Source organism: Passer domesticus, chromosome 7 (assembly GCF_036417665.1).
Source record: "Passer domesticus isolate bPasDom1 chromosome 7, bPasDom1.hap1, whole genome shotgun sequence".
Lineage (NCBI taxonomy): Eukaryota > Metazoa > Chordata > Aves > Passeriformes > Passeridae > Passer > Passer domesticus.
In genome coordinates, this window is record NC_087480.1 from 57,567,741 (window position 1) to 57,594,451 (window position 26,711).

At 41.5% G+C, this 26,711-nt stretch overlaps 1 protein-coding gene across 6 annotated transcripts in view; it reads right to left on the reverse strand.

The window, feature by feature from the left end:
• The window catches only part of GLIS1 (GLIS family zinc finger 1), a 178,763-nt gene that overhangs the window by 93,774 nt on the left and 58,278 nt on the right, over positions 1-26,711 (reverse strand). For 5 of the 6 annotated variants that reach the window (XM_064428910.1, XM_064428908.1, XM_064428909.1 and 2 more), the window contains one exon: positions 2,254-2,452. In XM_064428910.1, the coding sequence (XP_064284980.1) occupies positions 2,254-2,452 (199 nt within the window). Of the gene's footprint in view, positions 1-2,253; positions 2,453-20,234; positions 20,402-26,711 lie in introns of all 6 variants that reach the window. The other variant, XM_064428911.1, reaches the window with a different exon arrangement.

Genomic DNA, 26,711 nt, shown 5'->3' on the forward strand with positions numbered 1-26,711 from the left:
GGACTTTTCCAGTCCCACACACATTGCATTCACAGATAGAATGTAGCAGCAATTATGCTGCACAGCTTAAAAGTTATTAACTGAGTGGGGAGAAGGGGCCAGGAAGAAGAAGGATCATGGTTATTGGACTAAAGCAGTCATCCCTAGAATACAATTTCCAAGGGAAAACAATTTCAGGGAGAAGCTGAACAGGACAAGTTTCAGTGCACTGAAGCGAAAAATGGACAATCAAAACCCCAAACCCTAAAATAAGATTTTTGATTGCTAGGGGAGGTGCTCCTTGGTTTGTTTGGCTTTTCCTTGGATGTTCTATAACCTAGAAATACAAAGTGGTTCAAAGTTCTACCCAGAGATATTGTCTGAATTTATGTCTCTCTCCCCTTATTTCTGTGCTGGTCATTAGAGCTTTGTCAGTACAAGCAAAGAGAGTTTGCCCTGATGTCCATGTGCTCCAGCATCTCACAATTGCAGTCCTACTTCTCTCATCCATTTTTCTCATGAAGGCTGAGATCTGGGGAGGCACAGAGCACCCTTGGCTCCCACTGACTTTACTCTTGTCCTGGGCATCACTCCCTGCTCAGGCACTTCTGAGTCACTCGTTCTCCTGTTTTCAGTTCTTCAGGGAAAGACCTTGTTTTCTGTCACTTGCTTGTCAAGAATCTTTAACATCACAAACAGCATGAAAAGAAATGGTCTGAAATGCTGTCCACCTTTTCTCAAATGCCAAGGTTTTGGCCTTGTGCCATGTGTCTCATGAAAAGCACTGTGATACAAGGAGACACTGTGTCTGTGAGGATCACAGAGCAGAGCTGGGCATTGGCTTCATCTTGCAAATGCCGTGCACACAAATGCACTATTAGCCAGGTGGACATACAAGCAGAGCATGACCAGTGGGATACAAAACAACCTGTAATATCCTTCAGGATACTCTCCAAACATTTCCAAACTGAGAGGCAGCAGAGTCTCAAGGCTTTAGACCATGCCACAACGCAGAGGGAGGGAACCAGGCCTGTCACCTGCTACTTTCTCATGTTAAGCACTCAACAATCCTTTATGTTGTTCTGGGAATCCTCTTCCAAATGGAGACTGGAAGGGGTTCATATTTCTGAGGATGAGTACTGTGATGCCAGGTATGAAGGTGTCTGTCATTTCCTCATTATAAAATTCACAAAAAGGTTCAAAAAGATCTAAGCAGAGTATTCTCTTCCTCCTTTTGTTTGCTCCTGCCCTAATTATCTTTGTTTCATAATTGTCCTCACTGACAGGATGAAAAAAAAATGTTGATAACTGTCAGTCCCACACTGAGCCATAAAGAAACCAGGAGGGAGCAGATTTACATCCAGCTGCAAAGGCATCTACAAATCCTTGTGGCAATAGTGGATTATTTTGTTGTGGCATGGATATTATTTAACCTTGTCAAACAAACAAGCAAACAAACATACAAAAAAGTCTTTCCACTTGCTTGCCATATTACCGTGCCTCTTTCTCCTGAAAACACAGATGTTCTTAACCCACCAGTAAACTGAAAAGGGGAAACAAGGCATGAATATGTATAATAAAATCAGGAACAGTTGGATTTTCAAGACCAAGCTGTAGGCCATATTTCCCCTTGCTGTGATTATGGAAATTTCAGAGCCTGATAGGTCCATCCACAGAGCGCCAAATATTCCAAGTACCTAAGATAAAGGCTGCAACTTTATCGAGGCTTTTCTTTTCTACAACTCTTCCAAAAGGTCAAGATTATTCCTATTACATCCACTGCCAAAAAGCAGTATAATTAAAATAGATGGATAGATTTTAATTTGTAGCAGGTTTCTATTCACAATGGATGTCTGTTTAGGGTACTTGTTTAAAATCTGGTAATGTTAAATTTGTAACAACAACAAAAAATAATGGAGTTTTGTGTTTTCATATAATTAATTTATAGCAAATGTTTAAATAGAGATTCTGTTCATAGCATATCCAACTACACTGTATATATCAAAACCAGAGACCAAATTTTCACATTATGGCCTTAAAAGCAAAAACCAAGGATGTGGCTGTATGGGAACTCTGCAAAAACTTCATTAAGGAAAATGCTGTAGAAATAGAAGTGGCACTGGCTTCCTGTAGGCTTGATGGTGGCATGCCAAATCCGTGTGGGGGACACAGGGTTGGGTGTGAGTATCATCCCTGCCTCCCAGGCAGTAATTTGGTGACACCATGGCATTGGGGTGGAGCCAGGGGCACGAGGTGGTAAAACCAGAGCAATACCTGAGATCCGAGTGCGCCAGGTTGAGCTGGCCCACGTGCAGCAGCCTGTCCCGGGACAGCGCGTGGTCTCGCACCAGGGCGTTCCCCGTGTGCAGGAACAGACCCTGCCTGCACACAGGCACCGAGCTACTCGTCATCTCCATGTCCATCATGTTCTTCTTCTCAGAGATCAGACTGCAGTGACTGTAGCCACCGTTCACTGTCAAAAAAATAAACAAAAAAGAGATAAGGCTTTGACTAAGAACTCTCTCCACTGACAACTTTGTAAGCTCATTTTGGGTTTGCTTACAATACTCTCGTATTTACAACAAGGCAGTGGAAATGAAAGGTTTCACAAGGAAGCAAAAATTCATTGCCCAGGGATTTGGATCTGGGGTTGTTTATTTCTCATTGTACAGAAATGAAGCATCTTCTGGCCTGCAAAGTCAGTTGTATTCGGTGGGTTTGGACTGGGGTGTTTAAGACCACTTTGGATGCCTTTCAGCTTATAGTGGGTCTTTCTGAATATCAGCTCTGCCCTACTTGTAACCATGCCATAAATTATCATTATATCCTCTGGAGTCTACAGCTCCAGCAGGCTTTATTCCATTCCTCTTCTGGCTTTATCACATCATAATTTAAATCGCTTCAGAGTCAATACCTACCTTAGCAGAACTTCTGACTGTTAACTGAAGTAGATGAATCACATTTAAAGTGTATCTAAATACACTGTTGAACACTGTGAATAAGTTTTTAAAGGCCACACCACCAAGAGAAGATGGTAAATCAATCATATTACAATACCCAATTCACAGTTCCTCTCTTTCCAGCAGCAGAATTACCTGGAATACAGTCAAGATGTATCTTCCCTCCAAAACACTGTAGATCCTTTTTAAGTGTTTAAGATTTATACTGGACTTGTAATAAAACACTTTCCTTCATTCCCCAAATGACACAAGTCTGAAATTCATTAGGGCTTTCTAAATATGTACTTTACCAATTTTATCATATTATCAAAACATAGAAACTTGAAGCTTCCACCAAAGCTCAGCAATACCAACTGTAGCACACACTGATACCTGTTTGTGTGAAGACAGAGATTTCCTAGAATAACATGAACACTATCCGTGTGCTGTCAAAAATAATTATCTTCTCTTGTAGCTGTCAAATCAGAGAACACATTCGCTCCCTGCAAAGCAACAGAACACTTATGCTAAATCCATGAAATTCTGTGTTTCAGCCAATCCATTTGCCTTCACAAAGTACCTTACAGATTAATTAGTAAGAGCTAAAAATTTCTTGCACAACAGTGCCCTGAGTGCAGTTGCACTTGCACCAAAGCCTCTGAAATGTGCTCGCCACATGTGAGCTGGAACAACGATGGACAAGGAACAACACCAGCAGCTCATGGGTTTTTTTCCCCCTAAAGCAAGTAAAAAAAGAACTGTGAGAGTATCTCCAAACACAGACAACCCAAGTGTTCAAGTGTCCAAGCACATGTGAAAGCGAATTCATTACCTCTGAAAAAAAGGGAAAAAATCCACTTTACACCACTTTAACTGAGAACAGAATCTGGCCCTTTGACAACTGGCTGTTCTATACAATATTAATATCACTGGTTGGCACACATAAGATTTAAGCACTTTCCATGTCTGGAACCAGATCTCTTCTTTCACTGGTATCGAGGGGCCTTTAACCTACATTCTGTAACTTACCAGTAACAGATGAAAAGAGCACACACTCCCTTGCCTTCGACCAGAGGGTTCACCCTGCTTGCACTATACCATAACCATTCCATAAATCCATATAAAAAAACTAATCCTAATTTACAGAGAGTAAATCTAATAAAAGCAGAATGGTTTCCAGAAGGATCTCATGGAAGTGGAATCCATCAAGGTAACTTTTGTCTTTTTGTGTCCTGCAGTTTTGATTTATATCTTCACATTTAAGTGTTCACAAGGGAATGGAAGGAGTTGATACAGTAGTGTGCAAAGGCTGCAATCAGGCAATTCCTTCCATATGAGTAATCAAGTTAGTTCAGGTTTGGATATCTTGCTTCTTTCATTTGGGGTAACTAACTTTAGGGGAGTTTTTTTCTTGATTTATGGCAGATTAAGTCACATGACAATTGGTCCCATGGACTGTGATGAGGCTGCACACCTTGGAAAGGACAGCTCACACTGCTCAGGAGCTGTAGGTCAGCCCCACGTTTCTTGTTAGGGGTAAATTCTCCTAGAACAAAACAGAACATTTCCTTACACAAAGCTAAACCTGTCTGTCCAACAATGAGATCAACACTTAAGACACCCCCACTAAAGGGCAATAGCTCTCTTTCTTCCCTAGGGAACACCTTGTTTACCATTCAGGAAGGCTTCACCCTCACTGACAAAATTAGCTATTAAGGCTAAGAAGATAAGAGCAAGAAAACTTACCAAAAGGGTAATTATTCAACAATAAATGCATGTTGCAGTGCTTTGGAGTTTACCTAATTAAGAGCAATGAACAAATAACTGAAAGATGTCTAATTGAAATGACTCACATTCGAAATAGAGACAGATTTGAAATATTTGCCTAACATACTAGATATCCCCAGAGAGTTGTGGGTTTTGTGGCAAAGACCAAACTAGGTCATTTGCCTTTTTTTTTTTTTCCTTACTGTTCATTCTCTTTAATTACTTCTTGTTAAAAAAAAAAAATGCCATTCTTGGTTTTGTTTGGATGTGATGTCCAAAATTTACCACGACAACACTGAGAAATGGAACGCCGTTACTGGCAGCTGGATGAATCACGTGAGATGAGTGAAAGACCAAACAGTACCAGATTTTCTCAAACAAGTGAAAATCATCCACGATGGAAGAGGCCACCACATCTCTCCACTGAGAGGAAATTATTAACTCAAAAGCTGCCAACACAGCAAAGCCATGGGAGAGAAGGTGCCATACTCACCCTCAGCATCTCCTTACATATAATGAGTCCTGAATAATCCACAGCCCTGAGTGTTTGGGGTGACTGCCACACCTCCTACACAGTCAGAAATTCAAACCCATGCAGAGAGATGCACAGCACTGTGCTGCTGACTGAAAGCTCTAATGAACGAACTGAGTGCTTCAAAACACAGAATCTTCAAAGTGATTCATGAAATAGGCCATTTTTGACATTTTCAACAATAACAACAAAATCAACACTTAGCTGAAGTTTTTATGCTTGTCATGCCATTCTCTATGGTGAATGGGAGGAATTGTCTTAATCCTGTGACCCCAAGCCTTAGGGGCAGAAAAGTAGCAAAGGAAAAGAAAGCAAAGGATGGGAAATAGATATTAGAGTTGTTCTTACACCCCTTACAAGGCAGGCCCAACTGCGTGACTGTGGAGACAGATTTTCTATGCCTTGCGGAATAAACATGGCTTCTCCTTTGTTTCAGTGATCTACTATTAGCAGGGATATAAGTTTGGGGTCTAAATTTTTCTATTTTGGACAAAGAGAAGGAAAAACATTTAGAAGTAACTGGAGTGATTAGCCACAGATGCCATTACAGCCTTAGCAGACTTTACCCGAGTATTTTCAGGTTTTTCAGTATTTATCCAGGTATTTTCAGTTCAATCTTAGAACAAGACATCCTAAACAAGGACTTCCAGATTCAAAAAGAAGGAATGCTCAGATTTTTTCTTGGCCAGTTTCTTCACAGTCATTTGCACCACCTCATACACAACAAACCTCTAGACATTTGGGTTTTTCACTCCTTCACAGAGGAAAGTTCTGCACTCTGAGTCTCTTTTGTGGCTGCTTGCCCCCCCGAGCTCTGAAATAGTTAACAGCAGCAGCACTAAATTTTCACTGCTGCATTCAAGAGTTCCTATGCCAAAGAGGAACAAAGCAGCTCACACCACACCCCAGGTTCACCCTGGATCTCTGTATCAGTTACAACCTGTTCACATTTTAAGGTCTGTTTCATACAGCTGATAGAGACATGGCTTCATTTATTTATAATGCTTGTACACTACCTTAATAAAAACACAGTGAGAGCCAAAACATTCTTTATCACTGAGCAGACCATAATAAATAGTGAGAGTCAAGTGAAGACCAAATTGTCCTACTCTGGAGTTTCAAAACAGGGATGGAAGATCCTCTGCCTATTTCCAAATAGGTACAGATGACAGCAATCTATAAAAGATTGGGATTAAAACCAATAGCACTGAATAAGATTAGAATAAAAAAGGGTCTCTTCCCTCCAAGTTTTTATGAACCATGCAATAAAATCCTACAACAAAAATACTCATTTCTTTGCTTTCACATTGATGTATGAGTGAAGACAGAAGGGCTAAGGAAACCCTTGTAAACTAAAACAACCCAGATAGAGAAATAATTTGTCAAGTATCAATCTTGAAAACTCATGGAAGATAAATACAAGCCATGTGTGTCTTTCTAGTAAATTCTGGACCCTAAGTGTTGGCCACATCCATATTTGTTATTTCATGTTCAATTTATTTTTAAAACTAGTTATTTGGATTGCATTATATTTCTGTTCTGGGGAATTTATTTTTGCAGACTACACACAGTATTTTAGGAGAGTGAATGTGTATGGTTGGCACTACCGAATAAAGCAACGTGGTTAATTTTATATCAGTCCAGCTTAACACAATTTGAAAACAGTTCAGTAGTTTACAGATCTGTAACCTTTTCACTTTCAAGCATGTGGACAGATTTGGCTCCCATATTTGACTTTATCATGATATTTTAAAGGCAGCAAAGAACACATAATAATCTACTGCATCTTTCATTGCTAAACCAGCTGCAATGTTACAAAGTTTAGATTTCCATCTGAGACCTGCACAACGCTTTTTCAACTTAGCAAGTACAGCCAAGATTCAGGAAAACACATGCCATGAGCGTTAGTGCCAGTGACTGCACAGCCTCAGCTGATGTTCTCAGCTAGACTCGAGGTGTGCAAGGACAGAACTCTTTTAGCCAATAGTGAATAGATCCTCAGAAAAACAGAGAAATACACTGTCTACAATCAAAAGGAGTCTTTCCCTACAAGCAGGTTTGAAACTCAACATTCTTGGCTTCTATTTAGATCTCAGACCTTTAAATTGTACACCCAAACAGAGGTAAGAGCAGACTGAAAATGACCATTGGCCTCTTTTGTAACACTCAGGACAAAACCTTTTATAACTGGATGAAACACAGGTCTTGTCATTACATTCACTGTTACAGAGTCTCTTCAGCTTGGAATCACCCTTTTCCTGTTGCCAGGCAATTTGAAAAATATTGTTCTCAGCACATCTGGCCTTTTTTGTGGTCAGTTATCTTTCCTCACTACTTGGATTTTAGTAACAGGGGGAAAATACATTAAAAATAAATGTTTTAGGAAAAAATTAAGCACAACAAACATTATTTTAATTAAAAGGAAATCCCAAAACCCTCATAATGGGCACTTGGAGAATATAAGTGCAATATAATGAAATTTGATGTGTTACTTTTTTTTTTTTTTTTAAATAGGACCAAGTTTGGAATAGGTTTAATTCTCAGTATTTCTGATAGGTAGGATATCCACGCCCCCCAAATAAATGCCACTGTGCTTTTGCTGTAAGCTTTAAGACAACTACACACTGTTAGGGTTATGCACACTCTCACCTGCCTTTGGTCCCCCTGGTTTGTCTTTTTTGCTGCCCAAAAGGACACACGGGGATTTTCACAGCACCATGTCATTAGACAGAGGCTGTAGGCTGAAAGAAATCCAGAAACTCTTCCAAGACAGACGTTCACACATTTTGAGATGAGGTACTTGAGCTGTTCCCCTTGTAAAGATGCTTTCATAATTGATTGCGTGATTCCATTGGGAATCAGGGTCTTTCCATACATGCAGAATGAGAAAATCTATTCCTTTTCTTCTGTCCTCTAAGTCATTTAATTCCCTAAAAGCCGGAGCATGCCTACCATGAACTGCATGTGGGTTATTGCTTTCCCATTTACTTACTAAGCCCTGAACTTTTAAACTCCCAGATCTCCACTCCCCTATATTTTACTTAGCCCATTTAGTCTCTCTTTTCCATGGAAGTTCTAGCCAGCAGACCATGTAAAGACTCCACAGGGGTATGGGCTCTCCCAAACATTTGAAACACAAGGATGTGCAGGGAATGAAAGCTGGGGTTTTGCCATATGGCACCTTGCATATGTCTTATATAAACATACTCCAAGAAGGAATTTCATGTCTGCCTGGCTCAGCAGCACAGTAAATACATTAGAAAGGAAAAAAAACCAACACAACAAAAAATATTTCCATCAAGATGCTGGGCTCAAATTTTTAGGAGCCTGATGTGTCACTAACTCAGTAAGAGCCATAAAGACAGAATCACTGTAGATCACCTGGGGTTACACAAAAATAAACTTTGAGAAATGGAGGAAACTGGTAACTAGAAAGCATTTGTTCTTTTCAATGCAAGGTGGGTGGAGAAAAAGATCTGGTGGGATGTGGATGCACATTTAGTCTTGTGGGTGCAATTCTGATACATACATTTGACAACCAGTCTACTCACAGGCAAAAGAGACAGAAAATCAGTCATAATAGGAATCAAAATGCACTGGAGTCTACAAAGAACTTGCCATATTGCCATGTGATAGGAATGCTCCAACATGTACAGGGAATACAATGGAGGGAGTTGGTAAACCTGCACATCACTGCCACTATGGGCTGTGTCCCATTTGCTGGTCCTCCCACAAGTGTGAATTAGGCTCCTTTCCTGTGAGACACCTCAAGTCTCTCCTTTCCACTGCAATCTTTGCTTCATGCTCACTTGTTGCAAGAGCTTCCACACATTGTTTTCTGGTTCCTTATGCATCAGGGATGAAAAGCTACAGCCAAAATGCATTTGGTTGCTGAAGATTACACATTCTCCTAAAACACTTGCATTGGCTCCTCCACGCTCTCACCAAAGAGGAGACATCTCACACTCACAGCCTCCATCCAGACTCACTATAGACCTCTCACACTTAACAAGTAACCCACATCCCCTAACAACACCTTTGTACTCTTACACAGAATAATTTTTTACAATGAAAACTCAAATTGCTACCACGTAAGAGGCAAACATTTCACCTACACCATCTCCTTGATCATTTAACACTTGATACCTAATACAGTAATGGCCTCTTTGCAGCTTACAATTAACACTGCCAGAAAGAAAATTCAAGACAAACAAACAGTTTCCACAACATATGCTGAAAAGAGCAACAGCCTACCCCTGCTACTTTTCATTTGCTCTTTTCATTGTTTGACATTTCTTTCTGCCAGGATTTTGGCATTATTTCATGGCTTGATTTGAAATATATTTAACATCAAGTGATTTGCAATGTCGTTTTCTATTTTACCAGAACTATGCTTGGGTCTAATTCTACTCCAATTGAATTTACCCTTCTGCACTCAGTGCCAGTGAATGGGCCTCTTGCAGACTCTCCTCTGACTGCAGTTTTAGGGCTGCAGACATATGCAGTGCTGTCAAACACACAACTTAATGATTCACCAGTAAGCACAGTCTGCTGAAGCACAGTGTCAAACATATGAGTTCTTGGTGCAATAAATATTGATATGCCACGTAACACAGAAAAATCCCCTCTACTCTGTGACTGAAATGTAACTAGTTCAGGTGTGTATATCCAAAACGGGGCAGCTTCAGACAACAGCTGGGAGGAACTGAACATTCTGATTGTATCTATCTCTTCCAAATGTCAGATTCTGGGGGTAAGCAAGGCATCCCCACAGCACCTGCTCTGCTGTGGGGTTTTTAAGCACACTGTGGAACAGGGTAAGAACAAAGCTATTGTGGAAGCTGCTGTGAAGAGGTGTGAAGGCACAGGGAAGAAGAAAAGCAGAGACATGAGGATGAAGAAAAATTAAAGAGTACACAGAATACTATAAAAACGGAAAATATTCTCATTGAAGGGTGCTGCCTTACATGAACACTGAGTAAACAACAATGAGAAGTTTAGCTCCTGCTAGAAGGCCTCTGTGAATCTTCCAGTGATGACAGTGGGCAGTTGGTATGGATTAGGAGGTATGCAGAGTACTCTCTGTTTTTATTTAGCAATGCTGCCTTCCATAAACTGGGTCTGCACTTTCCACAAAAGTCCTGTGAAAAAGGTATCTCAGGGAGTACATGAAGCTGGATATGCCAGTGAAGAAACAGATACAGAACAATCACTGTAGCCATGAGAAACCCTTTGCTCTGACAAACACATTATGCAATCATGAAAAACAGGGCTGAAAGAGTCCTCAGAACATGATTTACTCTATCCTGTGTCCCCACAGCATGATCCAGCCTCACAAACTTAAGGGGGTGTTTCACCAATCTACTTCACAGGCTCCAGCAATTCCCCAGCATTTCCAGCAAACTATTCAGTCATTTCACTTGACTTAGGAATTCTTTTCTTTATGTCTAACTTAAAAGCCCCTTAGCACAACTTAGTCTGTTACATATTGTCCTGTCCAAACTGGACACGGAGAGGAGTCTGTTCTCTTGTCCTCCATAGCAACCTTTTATGTTTTTGCAGGCTGTCTCCACTCAGTCTTCTCTCGCCAGTGTTACACAGCTCTCATTATTCAAGTTTTTTTCTCATAAATCACGTTTTCCAGAGCTCTGATCTCTTCCCTCTCTCTCTCTTCTGAACTGTCTCCAGCAGTCCTTTTTCTGTACTTTATACACCTTTTTTCTCCACACTTTTCACTATCAGATCCTGTTCTTTGCAGCTGGTAGCAGATAGAGACTTCTTTCCCTGAGAGCCAGCAGCACAGTGGTAGGCACATCCAGCAGTTAAATCTTATCTGGATTAATTTATCTTTTTTCTTGTGTAAGACAAAGAATAATGAGATTAATGAACTTTTGGCATGATCCAACTTTGCCGTTGTTTTTTCCTAGTGTATCAAACTGCCCCCTGAAAAATGCCATGAAAACCCAGAATGGAGCTTAGCAAACGCACACATGCAGAGATAAAGGTTGCCTCCACCAAGGTCCCCTCATACCAAAACACAACTTAGCAGCATAAAACACTGAACAAAAACTCTCAGGAACATGCACATATTTGCACAACGTCCAGACTCTGGTGTTAGAGAAGTCTCAAAACTCTAATTAAGGCTGACTCTTCAGATCTACAGCACTTTTTCTGTTGACCATTCCTGCCATCACGAATACGTGAAAGGCATGAAGTCATTCTAGCATGCTGATCCAACCCATCCCATGGAACTGAGAGTAATTCATTAATCATATTGTCTCTGAGCCCAGTTCTGTTCCTGTCTGGTTGTCAGTCACGAGTCTCTGCCACAGGCAGTGAAATGAACAGCACTACAAAACTACTAAAAGCAAGATCAGAGTTAGGAAGTCTTCCAGAACTGAGAATCCAAAGATGCACACTGAATTCTGACATCTGCATTTTAATAACAGTGCTCAATTAGAGATACAAGGAGTGCAGCCAGGAACTCAGTAAATATTGCTGACAAACCAAAGTGAGCGGAGAGCCGTGGACAGAACAAACTTCTACTTAGACTAGATTAGAGGGTCACAGAGGAAGTTCAAACACTCCATTCCTTTCCTTTCCTCTTTACCATCACCTTAGCACACTGCTAACCTTGATCACCTGCATTTTTATGTGACTTTGGTGCTGAGAAAAAAAGGCCAATTAAGAGCAATGGAGATGAAAATGTTCACTGCACACAAAGTGTGGCCAAAAGGTGTGTGAGGTTCCCTAAATGTCAGGACCAAATGATCATAAGAACTATTTCTAAGTGGGAAACAGACCTCGAGGGTGAAGTGACTGAGTTTGTTAATATCAAGCACAGCACAGGAGTGAAACTTCCAAAGACCACACAGTTTACAAGCTGAGCCCAGAAAGAATGCCAGTGTGCCTGGTGCATTGTATTTCCTCTGGGACATCCCCATGTAGTTTAACCACACACTGTTGGATCTTGAGTGCATCTTTTAACAAGACATCAAATCTCAGAGTGGAATCTTTAAATGATGGAGAATTGCTTCAGTAGCATCTGTTCCATGGCTCTCAGCATGAATTTTAAGTAACTTCAGCTTGTTTGACTTCAGTTCAGACACTGGGTCTCACATTATGACTGTGTGCTAGCTGGAAACACATGACATACCTGGTACTCTCTCCCTCTGTAGGTAACTTCAGCCTTGGTTCCTACCTTCACTGATTGACTGTCTGCTTTCTTCATTTTCTCACACTACAGTATATTCTCCACATCATGAATCGTTTGTGTGAATCTTCTCTTAAACACAGCCAGTTTTTCCAAGGAACCTTGTTAAATTGTCAACACTAGAACAGCACAGCACTAGAATCAATAACATAAGACAGCAGCATTGTTTTGCTACTTCTGCTTAATATGTGCCTAAACACAACTTTACGAATTCTAATGGTCTTTTAACGGGTCCTTTACAAGATCTTTAAGAGGTCCTTTAAGACTCTCAGCGTTTTCAGGAAGGGAGAAGGATGGTTATTCTGGTTTTCTGTGTGCGTGACTTTAATACAAGTGTCTGCTAAGAAACAGAATAAAGTCACCAAATTATACTACTGTGCCTCCGAAGTTAATGACCCAGAATGAGTTCTGCTGTCGATGGGCCTAACTCAATAGGCACCACTGAAAACAATGGAGTCCCCTAGTGTGTGACCAAAAAAGAAATAACAACTTTTTAAGGAATGTAGCAACTGCAGAAGCTCAGTAACCACTTATGAAACTGGGGGGTGGGGGGGAAAACAGCTATTTGAATTTTTTGTTTACAGGCAAAAAGAGCTCCAGCAATAGATTCAGTGAGTGTGAGGTTTCTGTTATTTTAATTAAGCCTTTCTTAAGTTCGCCTTGTTTGGTTTAGCACTAGTTTTACAGAATAGATCTAAACCCTATGGCTAGGTTGCAAAAAAAAGCAGAGAGGGAGTAACTAAAGCCATTTAAAAAATAAAGGAGTTGGAAGCTGAATGTGTGTGTCATCTGAGCCCCATGCTAAGCCATGGCCTTTTACAGCTAAAATGATTGCTGACTGAACAGACTACAGCTCACAAAAATCCCTACTTACCTGGCAGAAATCCATGTGATCCTGAGCACGCTGACTAAGAAATTAGCTGAGATTAAGGGGGAGGAATGCAACCTCTGGAAGTTCCCAAAAAGAGAAAACCAAGAATTTTTTTTCCTTCTCATTGTCAGCAAGTCAGCAAGAGGGAAAACATGAGAAGAGCACAGCTCCAAAATCACTCCTTGTGATACGACAGAAGCAAGTCTCATGCATTATTTGCACTGCAAATCATCAGCAGTAGCTTTCCAGTAAGCAAAACAAGGAAAGAGGACATGAGCAACAGCCAAGCTGGGGCTCCTCACAGCAAGCTGCAGGGATGTCTAAGCTGGTGGGACTTGCTCCCAAGTCCTGGTGCTGCAGGGATCCGAGCCTGTCTCCAGTGGCTGTCTCAGCCTGGGCTAGGCTGGCACAACTGCTCCCAGAGTGGTTCACAGGCCAGCCCAGGTCAGGCACTGCACTGCCAGCCACAGGCACTTCCACAGGGGAGATGCTCAGAAAGCACAAAACTCTACTGAACCAGCTCTTGTGCTGCAGAAACCAGTCTCATGTAAGCAAGAGTGGCTTCCCAAAGCTCAAGCCTACATGCCCTGTACGTCAGTGCATTTCCCTCTTCTCAGTCAGTGTGGAAAAGCAAAGTATCCTGTTTCTGTGAAACTGAACCCCAGCCATGTGTATACAGCTAATGACTGGTTACACCACCCATAATGAAGAGTCACGTTTTGTTAACTGCATAGAAAATAAACAAGCTAAAAAAGAAAACAATTACTGGCTTTGGTGGGGATCTGTCTTGACCTTCCTCCTGGACTCAGACCCTTGCTGACTGCTATGCACTACAGTCACACGTAGCACCTGCTTCAGGTTTGCTTTCCCTTTAAAGCCATTGCTATTTCTCCACTCTCTTCTGCAGAACATATATCCAGCAGAGGCCAGAGCACTGCAATTACTGTGATCTGCTCAGGATCATCCATGGTCTCTACCCTCACCTGACTGAAGTTCAGTCACATCAAAGGACCTATGCCCAGCTTTTGCTTCTGAGGCACAGGCAGTGTTTGTCCAAAGCACACAGACATTCCATGGCAGAGGTGTGAGGGAACCTTGTGCCCTCCTTCCCCTCAGCACCAGAGAGGGGACCATTCCTTGTACATTCAATGAGAACTTTCTACACCATATCCTGTTATTTATTCATTAATACTGTCAAAGCACAAAGAATTATAAAGCCATTGCAGTTTATTCTGCACAGGAATGACCAAAAATGTGGCTCCTGCCTGAGAGACTGACAGATGCAGGCAGCAGAGCACAAGGGAATGGTGAGGCAGTGCCACTCAGCACAGCAGCACAACTGCAGCTGAAAGTGTCCCCATCTTTTGTCTGCATCACGGGCCAAACACAGCACATCCACCCTCTCCAAGCACAGGAGACCATGGCTCAGGCCTGGCAGTGAGGACCAGCAGTTAATGGTTGGCAGGACAGAAAGTAGGAAAGGGACCTTGAGATGAGGCAGGGAGAGATCACACACACAGAGCCCATGGTCTGCCCCTGCAACAGGGAACCTCTCACACTTCCCCTCAGTGCTGTCAGTAAAGAAGGAAAGTAAGTTCTGCCTAAACATCCTACTGTGCAGTGACCTGCCTCTCTGTAGTCTAAGGCAAGCCCAGTGGCACAGCAATGTCTCCAGAGGTGACACAGTGGCCTGCACAACCTGCCTGGAGGGACATTGGGCCCATCCCCTTCTTCCAGGGAAGTAGTAACTAATCAATTATTTCAGTCACAGTTGGACTGGGACATTTTACAGGGAGGAGGGCAGATAAACGGGAGAGGGAAAAAGAAAAAAAAAGGAAAAAAAAGAGAAAGAATGACTTACACTGACAAGTGGGTGGTGGGGATAATGACCCCAGTCAGAGGCCTTGTGTTCTTATAAAAAAAGTCTCGACAAACCCCAGCATCTGGTAGTTCAGCTGTGGGTTTCCACTGTTTATTTTTCTATTCCAGCCCTCTCATCCCTGTGCATTGCCTGTGCCTGGCTCTGTTATAAGCATTCCAAGCTACAGAGCATAATTGAAAGAATAAAAACCCCAGGCTCAGCATCAGGCACATGTAGAAACAAATGAAACTGCTTAAATCCTTCCTTGCATTGATGAGAACACAGGCAATAATCCCCCAACACCACACCAGGTCTGAGGCAAGTGCAGACCAGGATTGTCAGCCTCAGCAGGCTCCTCTGAACTGGTGGTTGCACACATCAACCCCAGGTTATTCTGCTCTAAGCAGTGGAATCGTGGCAAACCCTGTCACACAGAAAAGTTACTCCAGTGAACTGTCCAAACAATGGATCCTCTTCATTTCTCTCTTAATTTCAAAGAGCTTAGCTCTTTTTCTGTGTCTCTTCACCCTCTTCACCTTCACACTCAACTGGTTTGTAATCTCAATTACATATCCAAACATAACAATAATTTTGCTTCTACTGACAACTGTCTGCCTACCAGCATTTAAAAAATTCTGTCTTTGGCATTGCTTAATAGATGGTAAATCATCACAGGCAGCTCCCACCAGCTGCACCTTCAGTTTGTCTTTCTTTCATTCTTACTTTGAACAGTCCCTGCCAGGAGGTCTTCATAACACAGGCTCCACCTCTGACTTGGAACTCACTACCCTCACTCCACTTCCAGGCCTTTCTGCAGACTATTCCTAAGGCCTTTCTCATCTATCTACCTGCACCGTTACAAGATCCACCCAGCTTCCCTTACCCTGTTTTTCTAATACATCTTCTCACAAGAGCTTTACTCATGCAATATTCCCTTACTGATAATCATCCAGACTAGTGCAAGAAAGAACAAATACACTATGACGGAAAGGTGAAAACATGCAAGATGGGGAAAGGCTGATGAAGGGAGTTGTGATAAAAACGAGCCTATGCAGCTGTGATTGAAAGCCCCAGGCACTACAGGGAGCTGTGTGTACTTGGCCAAGATTTCTCTCAGAGCTGCACCACTGCTGAAGGTCTCTCCTGATGCCGAGCTCCAGGGTGCTGGAGCATCCCTCCACCTGCAGTGCACTCCCTTCCCACTATTCCAGCCAGGGCAGAGTCAGGAACAGAGCACAGCTCAGTGTCTGAAGGAGATGCTGGAGAGAAGCCCAAAGCTGAGGCTCTCCTCCAGTGGGGCAAAGGGAGAGCAGGCAGCTCTATCAGCCCCAGAGATGCTGAGTCGCCCTGCACTGTCTGTGCCAGGCCGGAGGCAGCTGTTAATATCCTATGTGAAGGAATTCAACCTCTGAGAGTAATTTTTAACAAAATCTTTTCAGAAATGGCCCATCTTTCAATCTAGGGAAACCATGTTCTGCATCTAATCACCGAGGCTGCTGGAGCTGCTAACTGTAATTGGTGATAATCACAGGAGAATGTTACTCTGTGACAATTCATTTTCTGTAATTATTACTCTATTCTTCTAAGTTACCTAAATGCTGTGCTTACAGCTACAACAAGAACATTCCCATTGCCAGCTCTCAAATTGTTTTCACTTTGAGAGATGCATAATATTGAAAGCAGATGTACCAACTTGAACCTTTTTTTCTGCAACATACTGTAAATGTTTTTAAAATGTGACTCTGGTACAATGCATGTCAAACAGTTGAATTCAAGGTAAAATGTGCTGCCAAGACCAGAAGACAAATGAAGTTTAAAATCAGTTTTGACAGATAAAATGGAGACACTTTGAAGCCATAAATCAGATGGCCAGTCTCTAGGAAGTCAATAATGAATGTATCTTTTCTCTATATTTATTATCCTGAAGATATACAAAAAACCAGGCTGACAGCAAAAAGCAAATTTGTACCTCATTGTCTAAAATACTTTACCCAAGTGGCAGTCGAAGTATGAGCAAGTTCATCTCCCAATATTTGCCTGTTCTGAAGACAGATGAAAGGCTAATATTTGTACATCTCAGCATTCAGAATCATTGTCTAAAATAAACATTTCAGCCTGATCCACTTTCAAGAAAGCGTGAACCCACATTCACAAACCAGCAGATATCTGGATTATATTTTTTAACATTCATTATGAGGAAATCATTTACTGTTTCAAATAGGGTTTGTTTTTTTTTATGAACTTATGTTCCAGGAAAGAAAAGACACAAGGAAACAAATTTTGCTTGTAAAACCTTTTTCTACCTTTCGTGCAATCTGGTTGGTTATATTGGGTCAATCTCTTCACATGTAAAATGATGCATGCAAATAAAATCAAACCAAAACAAGGCAAAGCAAAATGTTTTCCAAGTTCTGCAATAGAGTGCTTACAGTGTTTATACAAATAGTAAAGTCTGGCTAAAACAAGCATATGACAGCTCTGTGCTGCTTTCAGACACATGACTCCTATTTACCATTTATCCCGTGGAGGCTGAACTGGGTGCCCAGGCAGAGCCCCAGTGAAATCCCCGGGGCAATGCATGAATACAGAGTTTTACTTGCACTCATGCCATTGCTAGATTAGATCTCGTGTGCTGTGCACTCCACTCCACGCTCACTCAACACGCTCCTTCTAAAGCCGCACAGATCTTGATATAAACTGCTCTGGAGGAATTAGTTACTAAAGAATACATAATAAACAAAGGCCCAAGAAACTGGTGTACTGAAAAATAACTTTCACCTCCTGGCTTTTTTTTTTAATTATAAATTACACTCTCAATCTGCTGCCACACATTCTGTTTGGACACCAATGAACTCCCTAAAGAGAGTGAGGTCTCCCAGAATGGATTCCCCAATTACCGGTCACTTTTAAGATGCAGCTGGTGCTGGGCCATCTTGTCTGAATTGGATATCAGGAAAAATCCTTCACCAAAAGGGTTGTCAAGCATTGAACAGGATGCACAGGAAAGCACTGGAGTCACCACACCTGGAGGAATTTAAAAACTGTGTAGATGTGGTGCTTAGGGACATCAGTTAATGGTGGACTCAGCAGGGCTGGGTTAGAAGCTGGATCTTAAGAAGTCTTTTCCAATCTAAACAATCCTATGATTCTTTGAGCATGCTCCTGCCAAAAATGGTTGGACCAGATGATCCATGATGTTCCTTCCACCCTGGTATTCCATGACTCAAAATGCAGCACCTGATAGTAAACTCAGCAAGATTTAATGAGGAAGTCTCCAAAGGCTGCAGGAGAAATAGCTGCCACAGCAGTCTCCTAAATTGTCAAATCAGGAGGGAAAAGACTGGATTTGCACATAAATCCATCAATATGAATGTGCCAATGCAAACATTAGTATGTGGAAATACCTCATGGATTCAGGACACTCTGTAGAGATTAATACCACTACAACAATCTAGACATACAGAAAAGCAAGACTCTCTTCAAATAAGCTCGATACTGATTCATGAAAATGGTTCTGCCATTTGTCTCAAATCACTATTCCAAGCTTTACACCATCTGCAAAAAAATAAAATCAGGACTAAACATTAAATCTTACCAGACTATCTTTGAAATCAAGATCTTGAATTAAAACAGGCAACATTTTCTTTTAGCTGGTTAAGATCCCAGCGCTCCTTTTCAGTGATCTCATGCATTAGTTACTCTAAACTGCTTTTTATAAACACCCAGTCACACCAGGCAGTGAGCAGCCTTTCACCAGCAGCTGGTCTAACAAACAGCCATCCTATGCAAAAGGACTTTGCATGCTCAGAAAGGCCATCCATAGCCAGTATCTGTTACAATATCTATTATCTCTCCTTGCTTTGGCCCTGACATAAGGTGGTGTTGGTTCTCCTCCCAGCACAGGGCAATGGACATCAGGGATTTCCTCAAATCAGTATGCACCATCACTGGCTCTGGTAATTACTGCCAAATTCACCTAATCTACAGAGATTAGCATTTAAATGACAGATGCTTGAGTTTTAATCCTATCACACACATCTCTATGTCAGTTCCTTTGGAATTCAACAAAATGCCATGAGGCTTGTGAAAGTTACTACATAAATCATCTCAAAGAGAGGGGGAAGACATGCAACACTGGGACAAGCAGAACTTGTTTTCTAGTAAAACAGCATTTTCCGTAGTTTTTGGTACCACATTCTCCCTTTCCTTCAGATATTATGTTTAAATGCAGCTAAGATTTTGTCAATGCCAGGTTTTCCTTTGCAAGTTCTTACCCTACAATTTATGCCATTTTATGGATCGCTGAGCTGCTGTTGACAAAACCAGCCCTGAACAATATGCTTTGTAAAATGAAGAGAACACGCAAAGTAACCCATTTATCCCAAGATCCTGCACCTTGCCCACAAAACACTGCAAGTACATGGGAGCATGTGGAAGGTAGCAGGGCCCCATTTCCTTAGTATCAAAATTAATCACTCTGCAACATGGAAACCTGTTTGTTTAAGCTATTTTATAGATACAGCAGTCAAAGGCAAAACTGGGAACAAGAAGTGTTCCCTCTCTAAACACTGTTGCTTAGAAACCCTGTATTTTTAAAACCCTACCGCTCTAAATTCAGCATTGCCTGTCAGGAGAGGATTTCAGCACAAAACATGAAGGTATTTTGAGGCCAGTTTCCTAATTTGCACTGTACCATATACAGAGTTCTTCTTCATAGCAATATAGTGACACTATCAACTGGGATCAGGAGACAGGAAACTGAGTACTTGTTCATTGTTCATATTCATCTCCGCCATAAAATCAATTTTCTTTTGGTAGTGATGTGCAACAAAACAAGACAGACAAGCCTTAACCTCACACAATGTACAGAATAGGACACTAAAAAGGATACAAATGAAAATGCAATTGAGAAATAATATAAGCATAAAACTTAAAAAATTAAATAAATAGTAAAATTAACCAAAAATTAACAGCAGTTATTTGGTTTTGCTAGAATAACTTGCTTGAAATCCATCCTCTGTTCTTAGGAAAAACAAATGGCACAAATGTAACCACACTCTGCTAAGTCGTACCTGACAGCTCACAGGATGCTGCTGAAGCACAGACACATCTGTTTGTAGTGTCTTTGTTGTGTTTTATTATCTCCATCCTGCTGCACTGCTTCCTTGTCTCTTAGATTGTTAAAGTTTAGAAGTTTTCTTATTTAGAAGACCCTTCAATTCAAGCAGTCTGGGTTGCACTAAGGAAAAAGTGATTTTTATAAAATTAAACATCATTTCTCCAAGAAAACTGTATTTTTACAGAGATATGCAAACATCTGGGGATGAGATTTACACTGATAATGAATTTTTGTTAAAGAGAAACATGGGACAAAGTTCCCTCTGAAAAACAAGAATGTGAGGCAAATCAAGAAGTTAATTCTCAGCTCTCAATGACTTAATCTTCATGTTTTTTATTAGAAACTAATTAGGAACAGTAATTTAAAATACTTAGCAAATCAAATCCTGACCTTGCAGCCAAAACCTTATCTAAAGTCTGTGAGTTTTTTATCTAAGAAACAACAAAATCAGTAAGAATTACAGGGACTAGGTTTTCATTGTTTGAGTTTTACCTTGACTACACCTATTTTAATTATCCCTGTTTTCCCTCAGGCACTACCACCCACCACAGACCTTTGGTCACATCCCAGCAACATTTCACCCCCTGTAACTCTCTGTGCAGCAGGCCAGGTTGTGCTATAGAACGTGTACAATACACCATTCCTAGCCCTAAAGGATGCTCCGTTCTCACAGGGATAAACTCAGCTCCACCTATAAATGTCCCTTCTCCTCCTAATCCAAAGGGATGGCAAGGCTTGCTGCCTTGCCAGAAAAACATGACGTCTCCAAGCTGACACTGACTATGACCCTGACCCTCTAAGGCATGTTACATCTTGTTCTCCAGCCATCAAGTTTTAATGTCTCTTGTGTAATTCAGAGAACAGTGATGCTCACAGGAGATACTAAAGGCCACGGTTTTATTGCAATGTGACGTACCCTGAAATCAATGGAGGGGCCTCAGCTTAAACAAAACAATACTCTTTTACATATAGTTTATAGGGTTTAGCACAGGGGATCTTACTTTACATGAGTGTATAGTGTGCCATGGACATTTCTGAGCATTTCACTGCTAAAAGTTTCCAAACGATTCTCCACTGAAATGCTGGTGTTTACACGAACAGAACAATGCAAAAAAAAAAAAATCTGCAAGACAAACTCTGTCTTCATTCTGCTGCAGCAACAGTCATCACCACTGTGGGGTTTTAGTTCTCTCTCTCTGCTGGTGAAGTGCTTGAGACCTCTCTGTTGATTCTTTAATAAGGATATTGGAAGATAAATTTTCAGTCAGTCAAGGCAGTCCTTAAATATTATCAGGCTATTTTTCTGAGAAAGGTCAGTTGAGTAATCTGAATCTAATCTTTTTGTTAAGACTGCAGATTGGCTCAGTGACCAGAATAAGGGTTTGTGTAATGATTGCCTTTTATTGAAAGCAAGTAGCAACAATGGACTCATATATAAATGTAACAAAATGCAAAATAAAAAGAACTCATCGTGCCAGAAATTACTTCTTTTTCCTTAGGTTTTCATCCTGCCAACTTTTTAGTAGCTTGGATAAGTCTGAAGATTTATTTTTTTATTAACCCAGTTGAAGTTTAGCAGAGACTAAGTTTTTTTTAACACAAATTTTCTTGAAAAGATACTTTATGTAGAGAAAAACAATTGCTAATTCCCCAAAGATTTTTAAAATCTTCAAACCCACTCAATTCTTTGCCAAAATCAATGGAGCCAGAATTTCCTCAGATGCATCAGTACTATCGCTGTCCTAACTCATGCTTTGAATTTGACAGGACTTGCAAGCACATCAACACTGAACAGTCAAGTTGGGTGGGAAATTAAAGTCTCAGACACCAACAAGTGACTGTGGCACCCAACAAGCTCCATGTTCCACTGCTATTGGTGCCTTCTGGATGCTCCTGGATGGAATTAGTGTTATTAGATGGGAGGATAGCAATTCTTGACCTAAATCGCAAACAGAGGCCCTGCCTATACAAAGTATGTGCACATGAAAGCACAATTAAGTACTACTTTCAAAAGTTCACTTTTAAGCAACAACTACTAACTGCAATTCTGGTAGAGTGCACTCCTTTATAAGAAGAAACAAATAAAACTACTGTAGGATTGCTTTAATTCATGACATTACAGGAACAACAAACAACCTCTGTCTCAGTAAACTACACCCAACAGAACAAGGAAAGCAAAATGCATCCAGAGGATGTGCAAACTGCAAGTTCTGTAAATGTGACTGTCCAGTACAAACTCCAGCACAGACAGCTTCCACCAACAGGAAATAAACTGTACAAATTCCTCTAAGTTTTACTGCATCACCTCAATGCAGGGAACAATTGTATATGCCAATTAACAAAAATGACAGATAGGACTGATATGTTTTCAGGGGTTAATGGAACTCATCTTCCATATAGCCCATATATTTTACTACCCTTGCAACAATGGCCCTTTACTGTCTAAATCTTTCAGGTCTCCCTATCAAGTTCAACACTTTTATCACAGCTGATGTATTTTACAGTTGTTTTCTTATGACACCTTAATTAAGATAAGGTTAGGACACTTTCAGCTGTTCCTTCAACAGTACATGATTATCTTCAAAGACTGTGGTGCCTATGTCTACCTGAAGGCCTGGAACATAGATGGACCTTGGATTAGACCAAAGATTGAAACACTGGAGCTGATAATTCACATTTTAGATGGCCCTCAGGCAAGTCATTCAGTTCAGCCTGCACTTTATGACTTTCTGGTAAAATGGGAGTAACAGCATTTCTGTATCTCACAGGGATACTAACAAAATAAATATATTAAAGACCGAGAGATACCTGAGTTCTGCAGGACCATACAATCACCCTACATAGAGAAGTTATTGTCAAAACATTGCTGTCTGGCCACCCCCATTTTAATGCTTTATGTATTTGCTGGCAAGACCTAATATGAAGCCTTCACCAAAAGTATCTTAAAATATAGCCAGAGAGCACACAGGGGATTGCATGATCTTTGTCAGGAAGAAGTCTGAATAATTCAAATAGGCTCCAGAATTGCAGAGACATATATATTTTGAGATACTCACTGGAGCTAAGCCTGAACTCTAAACCTCCTAAGCCTTTGCTGTCACTGCCAGACAGGAGGAACCTTCATGGTTAATTTTAGAGCACAGGAAAGGATCTTCAGAAGCATCCCAAGGAATCATCAATGCAAGTGTACCTCACCGACATGCCTTCTATAACAAATCGACTGGTGCAAAGGGAAAGGGAGAAAGAAACCTTTTTGAGTAGGCTGCTGTACCTTTAACAATCTGTCTTCATTTCTGGCAAATTAGCTCAGACTGCACTGAAAGGCCCATTCCCCAACAGATCACCCACTAGAGAAAGGACAGGTAGACACAGCCTTGCCAGAGCACATTTCAGTGAGGCTTTCTGGGGCAAGTAAGTTGAATTCAGCACTCAGAGGATAGAAAGATTGAAAAATACTTTCTGAGAATTAGGGTTTTGCTGGAAACGAAGTAACAGCTCAAGCCAAGGAGCAGCCAGAAATCAGGCACAGTGCAGTTAGCCCAAGGCTCAATCAAATCTGAGATCTGGCTCTATGCAAAAGTCCAGCTTAAGACAATACTTTAACACATTTTATTGTAGTATCAGATTTCAGTCACTTCCCATTCACCTTAAATTGTGGCCTAGTCACATTTTCACCGTTGCATTGACAGAGAAAAACAACAGAAAGGGACAAAAGCAAGAAAACTAAGAGGAGCCCTGGAGTCCCTGTCACCACTTTCTCCCTCCCTTTCCCCAGCCTGTTTGCTGTTGGGTCATCCCAGCCCTCCCATCCCATCCCATCCCTCACACCCTTATTTCCAAGGCCTCAAGGCCTGTCATCACCAGGGAGGCAAACCAGCCCATCCCTCCCTCCAGCCTGCCTTGGGAATCTGGGATGTTTGCAGTTTCCACATCCATCCTAATGACTGCTGCCAGCAGACCCTCACAGGAAGCAGGAATGGCTGCAGGATACACCCTGCTCCAAGACTAAGGATATGCCCAGGCCAGGGTCTCTCATCACAAAGCTGCCAACAATCCTTTACTGCTCTGGATTCCAGCTCAGGAGAAAGCCAAACACCTCACTGAAACACAGTCTTTGGCCAGGACTGGGTGGAGAGATCTTCAACATGGCTGATGTTAGAGTAGGTGGGAAGAGAGCCTTCTCCAGACTCCAGTCTCCACTGGAGATTTGGCAGTGCTCATGGAACAGAAACAGCTGAAAGAAAATTCTTGCTTAAAAAGGAAGACACCTTTCTTCCCATTTCAGTTCCCTTCCTTCTGCTTCACCAGTTTAGAGGACCTACGTGCTTTTGGGATCAAGAGTGAGTTTCAGATCCTGTGTTCTTCTGGAGAAACACCATAAAGAAATCAGCCAATCGAATCAACAGAACCCAAACCAAAGGAGAACTTGCTAATTGTTTTTCTTCTTCTTTTTGAGCACTCAGGAAAGGAAAAGAAAGATTATTTTTCTGAGGGGAATGCTGTAATTTGAGCACAGAAATTAAATTGCCAATTTTTTATGCTACCAGAAATTCTCTCAGGAAGGGTATTTTCTTCCACAGAACAGCAAGAGCAGTTTCGAACTAGGAAACTAACAGGGATATTTTCTGAAGTCAGAAATAGATGAAGAAGATTAAACTGGTTTTGATTTCCTTCTGAACTAGAAAAAATAATTACCATATTTAAAGTGAAAGGAAACTCAGAAGATCCACACTGCAAGGTGGCAAGCTTCTATTTATCAACCACTTCATACTGTCTCATACAGGCACTTTCCTGAAGTAAGTGCAACCTAATTTAAGGTAGCTCTCCTTTCAGAAAAGAGAGTTGAAGTACGTTTCACTGACAAGGAGGTGCTGCAGGGAAAGAGTGTGCATGTGGTTACTCACAAGTGAGCAACTGACACGAGGTGATTTGTTACTCTCTAGTAATTTATCCTGATGCCAAAGCCCTGAGGCCCAGTGCCTCCATGAACACATCTGCTCTATCCACGGGCTCTTTAAAAGAGCCGAAACATCAACACAATAGTAATTTGTCTCCTAGCAGAACCAGAGACATTTATGCACCTCAGGAGCAATGACTGTACACATGGAATGGATATTCTTGGAAAACCTGTAAAGTTCAGAGAAAATCTTGTGAAGGAAATACTGTCTGTGCAGCCATTCTCATGCTGTGCTGTGTGAGACTGCCTGACTTACCCAGGATGGTTCTGTGGATCCACTTGATCAGAACACAGATCCCCAGAACTTCTGCTGGTGCCTTCATGAACTGACACACAGAACAGCCCAGCCAAATCCTGCTGCTGGGAGACCATGGGACAGTTCCTCAGCTCATGCCGGTCACCAAAATTCCCTGCACTCCAGCACTGATGCCAGTTCCTTTTGCAAAACCACTCAATTTTAGGGCCAATGAATAACTCAGCTTTCATCTCCTATCTGCTTGTTGGTGGCTCCTGACTGCTCAATTCTGTGATTTCACTGGAATCTCCATTAGATCCAGACTGACCTGAAGGGTCCTACCCTACCAATCAGCCAAAACCAAAGCCCTGAATCAAACAGAACAACCATTTTTAAAAACAAGGACAGGTTTGCTTATCCAAGTTCAGACAGAAATATAAGCTCTTCACATTCCAGGACAGCCTCTCAGTATTTTCCATTTTCATTTACATACCTTATAAAAATAGCCAACATTTCATGATATATACTCACAGAAGTTAGTCCCTGAGGACAGATGCAATTTTTGTTTACGTGGAAAACCTGTCATAGGCATTAAGGGATATACGAGCGTTACTGTTAGCTGTTTGAATTGTGTCCAAAGAAAAAAATTAACTCTGTAATTAAAAAAACAAATCCTGCCTGAGGCTAGGCAAGGAACCCAAGAAACAGTGGAGTAGATGCTCTGTACTGGGGAAAGCAGCACACTGTTCAGCGTGGCATCTGGCAGAGCCCTGATAAGCACAGAATGGAGCTGCCTAGAGAAAAGAGCAAAGGGGAAAAAAATCCAAACCCTCCAGGGAAAGCAGTAACACACATGAAGAACAAAATGTGCTCTGGAACTCAGCACAGTTTCAGTGCTCCAGGAGCTCCTTCTAACATCCAGCCTTCCATGAGTAAATCCCACAGAGACAAACTCCCTCCAGAGCCCAACTCAGTTTTCACATTTCTCCAGAGAGTTCCACCGCGGGTGTAACAGGATGGAGCTTTCCCTCCTGCACAGTACCAACAACTCACAGAACTCACTACTGACAACAAAGCAAAGTCACTACCACTCTGTGGCAAATCCTGATCAATCCTGCAGCTCCAGTGGAACAGGTGCTGTAGAACATCCTACAAAATCTAAGAGATACTACACGAAAGAATAATCTGGAGATACAGTACCAGCAAATGCCCTCCTCTGCGCTTCTGGAATCATTTTA